Here is a 16,898-nt window from a genome sequence, read left to right as displayed (position 1 = left end):
GCTGTGTTCTGTAAAAAAGCCTTGTTACTGTGCTGCAGGAGCAAATATGCTTGGCAGACCTTCAGACAGCATGTGCTCCAAAAGCATGAATATTCTGTATTCTGAATTTTGCAACATCTGAAACTATCATTTTCAACACTGAATCTTAAGAGTGTTGCTTCTTTAGTAATACACTCGTTTGCATTATCGACTGTCAAGACTGAATCTTTCATTTAAAAGTTCTGCAGCATTGTGAATTGGTTGTGTAACACTGCTATTTTAAAACTCTGCTTTAAAAAGCATATCATTCATCATTCTTAAAAATGTTTCATAATAGCTGTTTTCAATTTTTTCTCCCAAATGTTCATTTTGTTTTCATTTCAGGGCTTGAGGAAGAATGTGAAAAAATCATATTTTTCCTTTATTCTCTCTCTTGGACTTTCTAGCTCTCTGTATTTCACAGACAGCATTTTCATTCCAGCTTTAGCTGTGGCTTGGCATTTTGATTTTCAGACATTAGATTTGGGTCGTGATTTGTTATCCCTCCTGTACATCTGTTTCTTTTCACTGGAACCCAAGCTGGGGACACACAAATATGGCATAACGTGGTAGCTGCTTTAAAGTGTCATCTCATGGATGGTGCATTTTGCAGTAACCTATTTACGTTGCTTACTGCGGAACTTTTTGGAAGGGAGCATAACGTGTGGTGAGGTGTAGGTAAAAATGGGCAGCTCTGCCTGGTAAGCCAGCTTGCGCAGGAAGAGGGTCTTCATGCACCACTTGTTCTGTATGCAACAGGCCTAAGAACAGGAAGCTTCATTTTATGGATTCTAAACATTTGGATTCTGAACAGTCTGTCTGCTTTCTGAAATATTTCTACAACTTCATCTCTTCTACAAAGGTTTTCCCATTCTGCTGCTCCTGGCATTTCTCTGCTAACTGTTGAGTGCCCTGCTGCCTTCTCACTTCCCTTTAATCAAGGGCTATCTTCTCCCTGCCCTTTCACCTTATTCTGCATGGGTAGGTTACAGCACACTCCTATACACATCTTTTCCGAAAAAAGCCCACCGAGTTAAATGGAACTTACTCTCAGATTAAGTGTGTACAGAATTGCTGCCTTACTGTATCATGACTGGTGACTTTATCTTGTGTGTGTGTGTGTGTGTGTGCGCGCGCGCACGCGCGCTAATTTCTACTACTAATTGTGCATGAAGGTAAAGCTGTGCATGCTTCATTATGTGATTATTCACTCTTTTTATCCTGTTTAACTTTGGATGCTTTTGTTCATACTATTTATTGTAAGTTGATTTCCAGGAGAGGAAACTAATAGGGAAGAATATTTAAAAATGTAAAGAGAACCTTATTTTTGTTTTGGTAAGATAAGGTAAGAAAGCAGCAGCTGCAAGGATGACCCAATCCTTTGCAGCTCTACTCAGAAGTAGTTCCATTTGTGTCAGTCATTCAATGAGGATTCATCCTCCCAGGTAACAATGGAGCCCATCAGTAGCATAGCTAGACGGGGTGCAAAGCACTAAGTTTTGGAGGGAGCCACACCTCAGCTTGCAAAGCACTACATGTTTCATGAAGCCTTACTGCAGGCATGCAATTGGCCCCCTCCCTTCAGAACAGGGGCGGCAGGTGAGGCAGAACTGCCTTGTCTTTGTCTGTGAAAAAACACCACAGCTATTCCACGTGCTTACTCCCCAGGAGGCTCTCCTTACACCTGAGGAGATGCTTTCTTATACACTCTTGGGTGTAAGGAGAGCCTCCTCAAGTGTAAGCAGGAGGGGCAGCTGCTTTTCCATGGACTATGATAGGTCATTTCTGCCTCATCTGCTGTCCCCGCACTGCACGTTCCTGCTTCAGAGCCATTCCAGTCGGCCAGCAGTAAGGCGCCATGCAACATGTAGTGCTTTGCAAACCGAGGTGAAGCTCCCTGCAAAACGTAGTGCTTTGCACCCCCTCTAACTACACTACTGAAATCAGCCATGTGGTTGGGAAGCTATCAACTACCTCCTCTCCCTCTCTGGGCTTCTCCAACCAATTATAAGGCAAGAAACCCCCTTGGGCTCCTCCTTCTGTCCTACTTCATCCAAAGAAACAAATCAGACCGCCCATCCTTTATCCAATGACCATCAGTTCCTTCAGGCAAGAGAACCTGCTCCCACCCCCCCCCCAGCTCAATGCAGAAGGAAAACATTAACCCTTCGTTGCTTCCTGGCTGGTATTTCCCTGCTGCTCACCCGGTGAATGATGACCCTATCAGGTCTTTCACGCTTCGAAAAAAGTAAGCCAGTGCACCCAGACACTCAGTCTCCACTGTGCGTACATGGGGAACCAGTGCCGAGTCAAGTGTCCTCAGAGTCAGCAAAACATGTTTTTTGTGACTCAGACTTGAGTCACCTGACTTGAGTTCCCATCCCTAGTCATCTCTGAGAGCAATGCCTATGGGCTGGTGCCATTGGATTTTTATGTTTTGTACAATTATGCCTGGCAGGTTTTGGTACTTAAAAAAGTAAAACAAAGTATGGCACTAGGCTCACACTTATCAGAAAAACAGGGCTTGAATTTTTCATCTCCTTGAAATACTTTGAGTGTTACTTTTTCTCCCCACCCTTGACATAGTGAAACACGTGCACATGTTTCCACTGTGCTTGTGTACACTGCACTGCTGCAGGCCATTATGACTCACTATTGCTATCTCAGCTCTCTGCAGACATTCCAAACAAGACTAAAATAAAAGCTGTAACTCAGGCAGCAAATAGGAAATGGAATGCTAAGTAAATTACAGCATTAATAATATTACACTTGCTAATTGTCTGCCTTCAGTACTGCTTATATTTTTAAACCTGCAGGGAGTGATAATTTGCACTTGAATGTTTGGGCCAAGAGGATTTCTGCACCATTGGGGACAATTTCTTAAAAACTGTGAATATTCAATTCATTGAGTTAGCTGAGGCTGGGGAACAAATGATAGATATTTAATAGGACAGCTGAAATATCTTGCAGTAGCATTGAAAAGATACTATAGGCTGCACTAACTAAAATAATGTGACCATAGTTTCAGGAAGAAAGTTGTCGCAGCCCACCAAGATTGCCCTAGTATTCAAAAGGAATACATTTTTAATTGTTGCTTAAAGTTTGCAGGAAGCTTGATTTAGGGCAAATATGTAAATTCATCTGTGCTATGGGTTTTTTGTTGCTACATGAATTGCACCATACTTGTGACAAATGGAGCAACTGAATCAGTAACTGAGCTCAAGCAGAGCGAAGACCTTCCTAATGGGTAAAATGTTAAATATAACGGTGACTTATGATGAATGACTGATGACCCATTCATCACAAATATGGTGTAATATGGGCTGAATTTGTATTTTAAAAGATGCCTGGTTCCGGGGATTGTGTGAATCATCCCTTTAGGCCTAGGACATTGCCTGATGGCTCTTTTCTTTTTTCTCCCCTGCACTTGAGCTAACTCTGATTCATTTCCAGTTGTATCACATCCCATTCACATTCTGGGTGGGGTGGGAAACCTTGCTTGCCATAGGTGATAGCAAGTCTTATTTTCATTACTTATACAGAAGAGACCATAGCCTAGAGGGGGTATGCTAGTGCATGCTTGTATGTATAATATCCCATGTTCAGTCCCTGGTATCACTAGATAACAGGGATAGGAAAGATGACAAGTGGAGACTCTTTAGAGCTGCTTCCAATTGGAGTAAGTTGTATTGGGCTAGAGAGTCTTGTAATAGAACTTGATGGGAAGCAACTCTTCATAAGATTTCTAGTAAAAGTGTGTGTGTGTGAGTACTCTAGCCTGGAGGAGAGGTTGTTTCAAAGAACCACTTGTATAAAGGAAACAAATTCACTAAGGGATGGCTCTGTGCAGACAAATTCTGGCTTAAGATTGGTAACCAAGATGCTGTCATCTCTTGAGCAATCCTATCCACATTGTTCAGAAATAAGTCTTATAGTGTTCAGTAGGGCCTACTCTCAAGTAAGTGTATATAGGATTACTACACGCTTACCTGGGAGTAAGAGTAAGATTTTCTTACCTGAGAATTGTGCAGAGTATTTCACTGTCACCAACACTTTCATGTGAGGACAGGATAAATTCCCTTCTTCCTTCCTGGAGCTCCAAATTTGAGTCTAATGAGTTTGGTTATCCATTCTCCTCTTGACTGCTGGGTTGGAAGGTCTTGGAAGCCCTGTGCAACTATGGAAACAATCCCTGACTGCTCTGTCTCCAGCTTCACACTTAGAACTGTGGAAGAAGAAGAGTTCTCTGACTGCCACTGCAGCCCAGGACCTAGAAATACAACTTCTGCTTTCCCCCCCAGAGCCAGATGAAAGTCTGGAGCTTGTTTTGGTGTTGGTCAGGCAAGACACTTCAAGTTCTTTCATTGCCCAAATAGCAAGTCCCAGCCTCACTCTTGAGCTTGCAGCTGGAGAAGTTGTTGGTGATAATCACTGTCATTACTCTGAACACAAAACTGAGAGCAGAGGTTTCATTTGACAGTGCTGTACTATATCTAATTATGACTGACCTGCAATCACCTCTGGGGAAGAGGATAATCCCAGCAAACCTGCACCACATATTACTGCACTAAGAAGACAATACATTGTTTACCTGTAACAAGTTATTTGAGTGGTCATCTGTGCACACAGAAATTCAGACCTATAGAGGGGCAATCAAGTCCTAGGACTGGCTCCAACATTTGGAGGTCTTTTAAAATAGAGAATTTGAAACAGGGAAGTTTTCAGATTATGGAATTGGGCATCCTTCTTGCATTTGAGACACACAGATGTGCACAGTGCTTCCCACTTGAGGTTTGACAGAACTCTGGAAGGTTTTGAAGTGCCCTCAGGGGAGGGCACCAAGATGAGGTCTCTTGTTATCTGGTGTGCTCCCTGGGGCATTTGGTGGGCCGCTGTGAGATACAGGAAGTTGGACTAGATGGGCCTGTGGCCTGATCCAGTGGGGCTGTTCTTATGTTCTTATGTAAGTCTGCTTTGTGTATGTGCACAAAGACACTAGATGTGTCTGCACGAATAGCCACTTGAAGAACTGAAGTTAGGATTTAGCAACCTGTCTTTCCCAGTTTGAAAATAATATGGTCTGAGTGCTGAGAAAGCGATATCCCTGCAACAGAGACATTGTGTTTAAGAAAGGCACCTGAATTGCATGTAACAGCTGAGTTTTAACAGCCTAGTGTGTGTGTGTGTGTGTGTGTGCATATGCTGCCCTCTCTCGTGGAAAAGTTTTTCAATTAGAAGACATTCTGAATTTTATGACATTGCTGCTGTGTAAAACCAGCGATGCACAAAATAAAATTTTATTATCGCATTATGAGATGGGCTGCAGTGTGGCACCTAAGCAGGGTTTTGCAGGCTTCCCAGATTGGTCATTAGCACAAACCCTCTTGCAAGAGGGGAGGTGTGTGTGTAGACAGCAGAATTATTAGAAATAGTCATACAAATAAAAATAAGGGAGGGAGCAGAGCTGTGTTAGCTGGTAGGATGTGGTGACAATATGCCTTAGGAGTCCAGTTGTTGCCTTGAGATATTATCACCAGCTCTTAATCTCCACTCTCCATGTTGCAAAACCTCCTTGTTTCAATGGTCTTTAAGTTCCTACATAACATCAGAACCAGGGGACATCCACTAAAATTGAGTGTTGGGAGAGTTAGGACAGACAAAAGAAAATATTTCTTTACTCAGCGTGTGGTTGGTCTGTGGAACTCCTTGCCACAGGATGTGGTCAGGGCAGGAGGTCTGGTCTAGAGGGTAGAGCCTCCGTCTGCCTGAAGATAACATCCACAAGGTCGCCAGTTCAAGGCCACCGGCACCCGTGCGACCTTGAAGCAGCTGACAAGCTGAAGCCGAGCTATTCCATCTGCTCTGAGCGTGGGAGGATGGAGGCCAGAATGTGAAGCCAGATCAGAATGAAACACCTGAATGTAGTGGTTCTTGAAAGAAAGAAGCTTCTTTCAACTGTAAAAATCCCTATTTAATAAGGGATTTAAATAAAGCCTGCCTATGTAAACCGCCTTGAATAAAGTCTTGAATAAAGACCAAGAAAGGCGGTATATAAATACCTGTTGGTGGTGGTGGTGGTGGTGATGGCGACTGGCCTGGATGCCTTTAAAAGGGGATTGGACAAGTTTCTGGAGGAAAAATCCATTATGGGGTACAAGCCATGATGTGTATGCGCAACTTCCTGATTTTAGAAATGGGCTATTTCAGAATGCCAGATGCAAGGGAGGGCACCAGGATGAGGTCTCTTGTTATCTGGTGTGCTCCCTGGGGCATTTGGTGGGCCGCTGTGAGATACAGGAAGCTGGACTAGATGGGCCTATGGCCTGATCCAGTGGGGCTGTTCTTATGTTCTTATGTTCCTATTGTGGAGTAAATTAGATCTGGCCATTACTGTACCCTCTTCCTGGGTTTTTCATGCCTTCTTCTTGTGTATTGGTTCCTGCAGCATCCCCCCAGTGTATTTCTTAGAACAGCTTGGTGTGTGGCTTACAGTGCGTTCTAGTGAGCATTATGACTTTGACCTGCGTGGAGCCAGCAGACAGCTATGCAGGGCAAAAACTGTAGGTTCTTGAAACAGTCTGCTATCTGCAGTAATGAAAAGAAAACACTGCCTCACTTGCAGGCTGGTAAATGTGTTCTCTGTATAATGCCTGTGAACAGAGCTGCAGTGAGGCTAATTCAAAGTTACAGCACCACCTACTGCCAGAGCTGGTCACTGGGATTTATCATTTTGAAAGCAGTTATCTTTTTAAACCCTGGTTTCTCACTAAATTCTGCCCCTGTGTTGGGAATTGGTGTTTTTATGGCATAGCTGTGAAACCTAAAGGAGTTGTTCGCTCCTAAGAGTGAAACCTGAAGCTGTGAAATCTGAAGGAATGAACTTAAGAAAGTTCAAACAGCTATAAGTTAAGAGTGTATTTGCTCAGGATGCTCCAAGCAAGCTCTCTTGTTGGACTGGTGCAGTTCAAAGCAGGAAAGCAAAATTGCATTCTTGTGAAAATGGGTTTAATTGAATAGAACTAGCTGCTCATGTGCATTGTACGGATAGCTCCTTTATACTTCAGCAATGTATACTTTCCAGTATAGCACAAGGGCTTACAATAATATCTTGACAGCTTTTTCTCTTGATCTCAAGTGTGTGTGTCAGAACTGATGATGGCTATTCATGATGAAGGACAGGTGCTCAAAACCCTCTTTTCTCTCTTGTTACATTGTGTAGTCCAGGACTGATCCAAGACTTGCAGAAAGCTCCATGGGCCTGGCTCTAGTTCTAAGCCCATTCTAAGTCCTGCCCAAGAATGGGACAATCCAAACAGCTTTGATTTGGGAGCTTGTCTGTGTGTTTCAACTTTTCTGACCCCCACCCTCCCACCCCAATCCAGCTGTTTTGGATGCTTAACAAGATACTCAACTTTTACACACCTGAGATCTCAAGTGGGCTGTTCTGTCTATGGAGCTGTTCTTTTACACTGTGTGTGAACATAGCCCAAGGGAAAAGCAGCCTTCTGAGGATACTTGTGATGCTGCTGTTCTGCTTGAAAGGAATGGCATTCATTATTTGAGCAGTATATAAAGCAGGACAGGTCAGGAGTGAGCCTGCCCTTCTTTATTATCTGATGTTGGTGGATCCACTGACAAGGTGGGGATGAGGAAAACCTTACAGTGTTTTCCTGTGTCTTTTGGGGATTCTGGCTATGCTCACAATAATGTGTTTTCCCTTTTCCAACAGAGACTACTTGGGAGCGGCCAAGCAGCGTGCCTGGGACTCCCAAGAGCCCTGTGACACAGAAGAACTCTTTGCCTACAGGTAGGGGACATATAGTACAGGGGCATTTGCACAGGGTTCCTGAGCAAAAACAAGGTTCCTGAACTACAAACAAAAAATGTAGTAGTGTAAGCTAGAACATGCGACTTCTTTAGGAGTGTCATGGCTCATGGGGGTATGTTAACATTTTTCCATACAATGTGAGCTATTTCTTGACTGTTAACAAGATGCTTATAGGCACCTTTGGTTCTACAGCAGTTTTTAAGAGTGAAAGGGGCTAAGTGATAGAGATCACCACTAACCGAAATTATGCTTGGAGCATATCCCGCCTCCCCAAACTATCTCTGCCTTCCAGACAGCAGTAATTTACCATAGATACTCACCTATAAGGTGATCTCACAAATAAGGCCAGGGCAGGTTTTCAGCTACAAATCATGGAATGTTCTATGACCCTCAGATAAGTCAGGGGAATGGTGCTTGTGAGGAGGAACTACAGCGTACCCTGGAACCTGATTACCCTGGAGCCTGATGGAAAGGGGGAAAAGAAACTGACCCATACCACTGTTTTTGAAGACATTAACAAGATACTTATGTAGTACTGTGTGCCATCCCCCCCAAGCAACAGAATTGAACGTTGCTTTGAATTGCTTAAAAAAAAAATCCAGGTTTGAAACGGCAGGAAAGCATTTTCACTTTTAAAAACCATTCAGAATAAATCCAGCACCAATATAAAGCAACATAAACAGCTTACCTCATTAAAGCACCCTGAACCCAGCAACGCTCAGTTGCTGTCGGTCAACTTTTATACTGTTCACTGTCGTTTTAAGAGACACTCCTAGATTTGGTGTTAAGAGCATTCTCAGAAGACTCTACAAGGGAGCTGTGACAAATGTAAACAAAGCTGGTGTTTGTAAGCTCTTCAGTCATTCAAAATGTTCTTCAGTTACTTCACAGGCCCTTCACATCTATTAAAACGCCCCAGAGCTTCTCTTGGCTGCTGAGACACACCTAGACAGGCCTGACCCCTGAGTGACCTGCAGATAAAACCAGAGAATGATTTATTAATTTATTGGTAGAAAATTTCTTGCCTTATAGACGAGTATCTATGGTAAAATAGCAGTGCGCAAAGGGCATCTGGGGCAAACCCCATGCCACCAGTGAGTGGGGCTTGGGTTGGATCAAGTCAACTCAGTCAACTTTAATCAAGGTGAATTAGAAGAGTGACTGAAATGATTACTGGGTTGGGGCACCTCCCTTATGAGGAGGCTACACATTTGGACCTCTTTAGTCTAGAACAGGGGTGCCCAAACCCTGGCCCGGGGGCCACTTGCAGCTCTCAGGAACTCACAATCCAGCCTGTGGGGAGCCCCCAGCCTCCAATGAGCATCTGGCCCTCTGGAGACTTGCTGGAGCCCAGGCTGGCCCGACACAACTGCTTTCAGCATGAAGATGACTGACCTCTCATGTGAGCTGTGGGACAAGAGTTCCCTCCACTGCTTGCTGTTTCATGTCTGTGATGCAGCAGTGGCAGTGAAGGAAAGGCCAGCCTTGCTTTTCGCAAGGACTTTTGTAGGCCTTGAGCTATTGCAGGACTTTCATTTATTCATACAAGTTCCATCTCTAATATATTCATTTATGTAAATTTATTCAAATTTGAAATGTAAATTAATTCAGTCCCCACACAATGCCAGAGAGATGATGTGGCCCTCCTGCCAAAAAGTTTGGACACCCCTGGTCTAGAAAGAAGGCACCTGATGGAGGGACATGATTGAGACATATAAAATAATGCATGGGATGGATAGAGGGAACCTCTTTTCCCTTTCGCACAACACTAGAACCAGAGGACATCCACTAAAACTGAGTGGCAGGAGAGTTAGACCAGACAAAAAACATTTCTTTACACAGCAAGTAATTAATATGTGCATCTCCTTGCCACATGATGTGGTGATAGCACCTGGCCTAGATGCCTTTAAAAGGGGATTGGACACATTTATGGAGGGAAAGTCCATCACAGCTTACAAGTCGTGATGACTATATGCAATCTCTAGGTTTTAAAGCAAGCCTACCTCTGAATGCCAGATGCAAGGGAGTGGCAACAAGGTACAAGTATCTTGTTGTCTTCCATACTCCCTGAAGCATCTGGTGGGGCACTGTGAGATACAACTGGTCTAGATAATCCTTTGCCTGATTCAGAAAGGCTCTTCTTATGTTCCTATGAATTGGAAAGACAGCACACAGGGCCTCAAAAAAGGATTGGGAAGCCTATAAGCCTTGCAACATGCTGTGCAACATTAGAGCAATATGAATATTTATAAGGATAATTTTTCTGTCAGGCTTTGAGCAACCCACTCTCTGTGGCAGCCATTTTCAACCACTGTGCCATGGCACATTGGTGTGCCAGGAGTGGTTCACAGGTGTGCCCCAGGAATTTGGGGGAAGGTCATTTATTAGTAGGGCCAATAGGGATGTGAGGCCCCCACTGGCAGCATGATGCGCCTTGGTAATTGTCAAAAACCTGATGGGGTGCCTTGACAATTTTAGTGCCTTGTCAGTGTGCCGCGAGATGAAAAAGATTGAAAATCACTGCTCTATGGCATGACATTGTGTATACTTTTGACATGTCTTGAAATTATGTTGAAATATTGGCGAAGCAAGGAAGGAGCTGAAGAGTGATTGAAGGAAAATGGAACTCTTGCCCAAGGATCTTAGAATGTATACAGTGGAATTGCATCATAACACATTCAGCTTACCCGAGTCCATTGATTTGTACTCAGCAAATATTTAGATAGTGCAGAAGATTTCAACTGCTAATACACTCAAGTAAGCAGATGCCCCAGAGTTGATGTGAGATGGGAGACCTGAATCTGCAGTTCGCTCATTTGGTCTCAGTTCCTGCATTCTTCTCATAGTGTGATTCTAGTTTTTAAAGATACAGCATGTATTTTCCCTACAACATGGCCCCAAAACACAAGCTATTTAAGGGATATTCAAGGATAATTTTTTACATGATTGTTGGCTTATGTGCTGACTTTAGAACCTAAACCCTGAGTAAAGTATAACTGCACTGTATTTGGTTTTGTACATTCCTTTCCAAGACTTCTCACTTAGGTGGGCTTGGATGACCTTACTACAAGGTTCACTCAGCCCTGAGATTTTACAGTAAATGAGTGATCTGTCTCAATTTTGTAACTTTTTGAGGTATTTCAGAATAAAATACTTTATCCTGGGAGAAGGAGTTGAAGGCTCCAAATCTGCTTCCTGTTTTGGTTTGCACCAGTTCCTCAGCCTAAGCCATGTGTCTCGCTTCCTTGCAGTGAATGGATATCATATACCCGGAACCCTGCTACCCCAGCTAGAGTCAAGCCACATGAGTCTCCGCAAAGTCAGCAGCGACCCCCAGGTAAGCCCTGAAGTTGTTATTAGTTGACAGAAGAAGTCTTTTCTCCTCTTGATGTATTGAGAAATAGTGTTGGTGGCAAGAACAGTGTCAGAAGTCAGCCTGGTTAAGCACTGGTTGAGGGCCCACCGCAGGCTGAACCCTCAGTAATGGTGGCAGTGGGAACACCCCAATCCTCTATCAATAGTGGGCAAGGGATGCCATGGGAGAACCAGTGCAGAACTTTTCTCTAATAAACTGGTGCCAGCACTTATTGGTGTGCAGAGGAGCTTCTGGCTGGAGGAAGCACTGGGATACTATCTCTGTTCATTTACAATTGATTTATTGTAGCTGTGTAGCCAAGCTTATGCTGTGAAACTCAAGGCCTTTGTATTCCCCTCTCTTTTTTTGTTGCCGTTTTTATCTCTAGGAATGCTTTCTGATTTTGCTAAGCTTTAGGCATCTGTGATCATTTTGCAGTATTGAGTTCTACAGAGTTGTCATGCAATGGGCAAGTCTCTTTGTCGAGGTTCAACCAAAATGAATCAATTTAATCATTACTGGAAGTGTGATTATCATCTTACTCTTGATTTATGAGATGCTATCCTCTAGGTAGTTTTTATTATCCAGGCTTATATTTTCTACAGCTGTCCAAGACTCTAGTCAAGTCATGTAGCAGTGAATTCCACACTGCTTGTGTGAAATGGTAAAGAAGGGGGGGAAAAACTTCTGAAGGAACTCCTTAACCCACCTCTTGAGGGATGTTGAGAGAAATCTAACAAATGGATAACTTTTAGTTTTCTTGTGCTGGTTAGATCTTTATGTCATAACCTTGTAGAGGTGACATTGTTCTGTGTGATTGTTTCACCCAAAATAACAGTAATGGTAAGAGGTGTGACCAACCAGTGTACCTGGAGCATGTTGGGCACCTCTGTTAGTGGCTTTCCTCAATCTGTAGGTCCAAGAGTCATCCTGGTTTGAGCTCTTCAAACACATTTCTCAATTGTATTCAAATGTTCAGTCATTTGCTGCTGTGTTTTTAAGTACTATACAACACATTAAAAGCACCTACAGTCATCTGTGATTTTTTCAGATGCTCTTCACGTCTGAAGTGTGAACCATGACAACTTGATATAACTGGATTATAAAGAACCAATGTGGTCAGCTTTCTGCTCAGCTGTACATGCATGTTTAAAAAATGTAGACATTTAAAGTCCTAAATTTTCAAAATGACTTTGTCTGCAATCCTATCCAAACCTACCTGGAAGTAAATCCCAGTGGCTATAATGGAACTTACTTCTGAGTAGACATGCATAGGATTGAGCTCTTAGGCAACTTGCTATCTTGAACTTAGTTGTAAAAATGGCTGTTATACTAACAGTGTGGCTATAAGCATGAAATAAATAATTGTAGATAATTTGGCACCATTAAAAAGTTTTAAAAGTTAGTGAATCGTGATCATGAAGTCAATTCTTGATCCTGTAAAATCCTTCTGTTGCCTTAGCATGTTGCTGTGCATTTGACATAGTTTCATCCCAGTTTCCTGTGCTCTAAGGCAGGGGTGCCCAAACCCCGGCCCAGGGGCCACATGCAGCCCTCGAGGCTTCTCAGTGCGGCCCTCAGAGAGCCCCCAGTCTCCAATGAGCCTCTGGCCCTCCGGAGATTTGCTGGAGCCTGCACTGGCCTGCCGCAACTGCCCTCAGCGTGAGGGCAACTGTTTGACCTCTTGCATGAGCTGTGGGGTGAGGGCTCCCTACAGTGCTTGCTGTTTCATGTCTGTGATGCAGCAGAGGCAGCAAAGGAAAGGCCAGCCTTGCTTTGTGCAAGGCCTTTTGTAGGCCTTGAGCTATTGAAAGACCTTCATTCATTCATTCATATAAGTTCATTTTTAATATATTCATTTATGTAAACTTATGCAAATTTATTCAAATTTTAAATGTAAATTCTTTTTTCCCCCAGCCCCTGAGACAGTGTCAGAGAGATGATGTGGCCCTCCAGCCAAAAACTTTGGACACCCCTGCTCTAAGGCATCACATAGGCCTATTTTGCAAATGATGATTAAATTGGTTTTTATATTTTTTTGTGCCTATAAATTCAGTGAAAAAGCCCCATTGACTGAGACAGACTTTTTTAAAAGCTGTTTCCATTACTGCACTAACAACATTCCAAAGTGATAAAATTTAAACCAAAAATGTCCCTGGAATGGTTCACGCACAGAAGTTTATCATCTGATGACTGCAGCATTAAGCAGTTTTTTCCATGTGTGCAACAACCATTGCAGATGAGGCACAACTCTCGTATCAGTTGACATTGCCTTAACATTTGTATGCTACCTATCTATCACCCAGGGATTTGAGTAATGTTTTAATACAAAAACTCACCTGAGAGTTAGACCAGGGCGCTCTAAACTGGATCCGGCGCCCTCGCTAATCCCTTCCCCGCTTGAAAGGAGTTTACCGTTCCGTGGGGGAGGCTGCCATTGTTGCTGCCGATCTTCCCCAGTGTTCGCTCGCCCAGCCACTTCTGTATTCTACTGCCCCCGCAGGCTCTGCACCAGGATTTCCTGGAAGATTCACCTGGGTGAAGCGAACATGGGGGTAGATCGGTAGTGACAATAACAGCCTCCCCGGCAGAACGGTAACCTCTGGTCGTGCATGGAGGCTGTTTGCAGCACCCAGCGGGCTCCAGTTTGCAGGCCACTGAGTTACATAGATAGCAGCAATTGCTCAAAGTGATCAGATGAGATGAACCTCAGTTTATCCTGTCCAGACCCCAACCCTCTAGTCCCTGTACCATACCGGGCTCTAAGTCACTGAGTTAAGACATCAAATGGTGTATGTATTCTGTAATTAACTCATTCAGACTTCTGTTAAATCACTCAGAGTATTGCTAAATGTCATGGTGAGAAGTATGGGTTGATGCATTGGTGATGGTTGGGACTGGTCAGGCTGCAGTCCACTGCAACCTGCTTAGATAACAAACTGAAGAATGTAAATAACTTGGTGTTTTGTTTTTAATCAATGCTGGCCTTCTACACTGGGGACCCTTAGTATCTTCTCCCCCTCCTTCTCAGAGCAGTGCTGCCAAAAAAGAGGCTCCACTCTCAGCTAAGAAACCTGGATTACAGTTCTGGGCATAGTTGTAATCTTTCACACTTCAATGTGCTGTTTATTGTTGTTTTTGTTCTTAAGATCGACAGAAGAAATTTGGGATTTTGCCTTTGCATCATGGAGCACATTAGGAATGTCAATGGGGTGAAAGAACATAGATTTCTCAGAAGAAATAAAACAATTCCTTTGGAACCTATTCTTTCCAATGTCTTCTGGGGCAGCTGGTTTGTGCCCCTCTGTGGTAATGAAAGGCTGATCCCCTAAAATGAATTTGAACCCTAAAGAAGACAGTCCCATTGAACCCTGTCCACTGTCAAAAATGGTTGGCAACCTTCAGTCTTGAAAGACTATGGTATAAGCCTACAGCACCCGGTATTCTCAGGCGTTCTCCCATCCAAGTACTAACCAGGCCTGACCCTGCTTAGCTTCCAAGATCAAGACGAGATTGGGCATGTGCAGGGTAACAGTTGCTGCAAAAGTTGTTCTCCTTTTTACTACAGTAAAAGTGTCCTTACTGTAAAAGAGGTGAATTACAGCAAATTCTCTTTTCCTTTTTTTGCTGGATAACGTTAGTAACAGCAGACTTGTGCGCATATTTTTGATGTAGCAGTTCTCACATGCTTGCTTATGAGAGGCTTTTAGCTGAAATAGTGCATATGTGAAAAAATCTCTGAAATTATCCGATTGGAATTTGTTAACTGAGTTACGTTCATGTAATAGCTCTTGAGATTTTCACTGTATGAACTTTGCATCTAGACTTCATCATCTCTAAAATAAATGTTTGAAAGGAACAAACTCAAGGAAAGAGTGGTCATTGGGAATCTCCCCGAGAAGGCAGTTCCAAATGACTGGGAAGGTTGAGGTCCTCTGCCTCAGTGAGAAATTCACCGTGACTTGTGTGTACCCACTGGTACCCTACATATATGGGGAAAGAAGGTATGGTCGTTGAAGATGGAATTCCTCTCTTCAGTCTCCATTTCACACTTTATAGAATTTCTAACTTTAGAGTCTAGCCAAACTTTATAACACATCCAGTTATATGTGCAACATTTCATTTGCACAAATCACTTTGATATTCCTTGTTGCTTTTGCTTGAGTTCACCTTGGCCCCTGTTATGCTCTGGATTATAATTTGTTTGGGATGTTGGGTCAAGATAATTTAGCCTTAGTACAAGGGTTTTTTGTGAAGAGCATGGGTTCTGAGATTGGTTCTCTTTCCCGTGAACTCATGGTTCTCCAGTGGGATCTCCATGTCCATCTTAGTCTTCCAAATGGGTAGCTCCTCCCTCTCAGGATTGGTAGGCCAGAGTTCAAACTTCCTGAGGGGGAGGGACTGCCTGGACTTCCCCAGTCTGGCCTCAGCCTCTCAGCCAAGCAGGACTTGGCTGGAGTTGGGATCAGCTCTGCTGATCCCCCCCCCCCCCCACTGGAGAAAGCAGGGAGGGAATTTTTTCCTTTTTGTTTTTTCTTTGCCTTCCCCTCGCCTCTCCAGCCCAGCACTCAGGTAATCCCTGCCTGTTTTTTGTTTTATCTTTTGGGCTCATTTTTCCCTTTTCAGGCAGCAGGCGCCTGCCTGCCTGCCTGCCTGGAGGTTCCCACGTGGCTGCCTGCACCCAGAGCAAGGCAGCCACACTTTTTGAATTTGGCGCCAGAGCCCAGTGCTCAGGGCATCAGGGCTGTCCTCACCCGACCCCAGGACAAGCCCCATGCACTTCCTCCAGCGCGGCCAGCGCTCCAGTGCAAAGCTCATTTCATAGTTGGCTGCTTTAGCTTATGACAGACAGTAGACCAGTATCAGAGCAGGTGTATGCAAGCTTCAGGCAAGCACTCTCTTAAGCTGATTGCATGCATACATGGAGAGCTCAGTGAGGAATGAGATCAACATGCATGGAGCAGGGTAACTCAGAGAAGGCAATGCATTCTGCCAATTTGATATAAAGAAAATGCTCCAAGTATCTTCTTTATATCAAATCTTCTTTATATCAAATATCCAATGCTCCAAGCCTCCAAGAAAGACATAGTGGAAATGGAAAAGGTGCAAAAGAGAGCGACTAAGATGATTACGGGGCTGGGGCACCTTCCTTATGAGGAAAGGCTACGGCGTTTGGGCCTCTTCAGCCTAGAAAAGAGACGCTTGAGGGGGGACATGATTGAGACATACAAAATTATGCAGGGGATGGACAGAGTGGATAGGGAGATGCTCTTTACACTCTCACATAATACCAGAACCAGGGGACATCCACTAAAATTGAGTGTTGGGCGGGTTAGGACAGACAAAAGAAAATATTTCTTTACTCAGCGCGTGGTCAGTCTGTGGAACTCCTTGCCACAGGATGTGGTGCTGGCGTCTAGCCTAGACGCCTTTAAAAGGGGATTGGACGAGTTTCTGGAGGAAAAATCCATTATGGGGTACAAGCCATGATGTGTATGCGCAACCTCCTGATTTTAGGAATGGGTTAAGTCAGAATGCCAGATGTAGGGGAGAGCACCAGGATGAGGTCTCTTGTTATCTGGTGTGCTCCCTGGGGCATTTGGTGGGCCGCTGTGAGATACAGGAAGCTGGACTAGATGGGCCTATGGCCTGATCCAGTGGGGCTGTTCTTATGTTCTTATGTTCAAGACACTAACA

General features: G+C 43.9%; 1 protein-coding gene and 1 pseudogene across 1 annotated transcript in view; one reads left to right on the top strand and one right to left on the bottom strand.

Annotated features, from left to right (window-relative positions):
* Window positions 1-16,898, top strand: part of GAS7 (growth arrest specific 7) — a 146,250-nt gene that overhangs the window by 93,474 nt on the left and 35,878 nt on the right. Inside the window, exons 3-4 of the mRNA XM_066614235.1 lie at window positions 7,748-7,825; window positions 11,098-11,183. Coding sequence (XP_066470332.1) covers window positions 7,748-7,825; window positions 11,098-11,183 — 164 coding nt within the window. The remainder of the gene's footprint in view (window positions 1-7,747; window positions 7,826-11,097; window positions 11,184-16,898) is intronic.
* LOC136642481 (5S ribosomal RNA) lies at window positions 14,627-14,747 on the bottom strand (annotated as a pseudogene).

The sequence above is a fragment of the Tiliqua scincoides genome, chromosome 2, assembly GCF_035046505.1.
Source record: "Tiliqua scincoides isolate rTilSci1 chromosome 2, rTilSci1.hap2, whole genome shotgun sequence".
In the NCBI taxonomy this organism is placed as follows: Eukaryota; Metazoa; Chordata; class Lepidosauria; order Squamata; family Scincidae; genus Tiliqua; species Tiliqua scincoides.
This window is presented reverse-complemented; position numbering and strand designations above follow the sequence as displayed.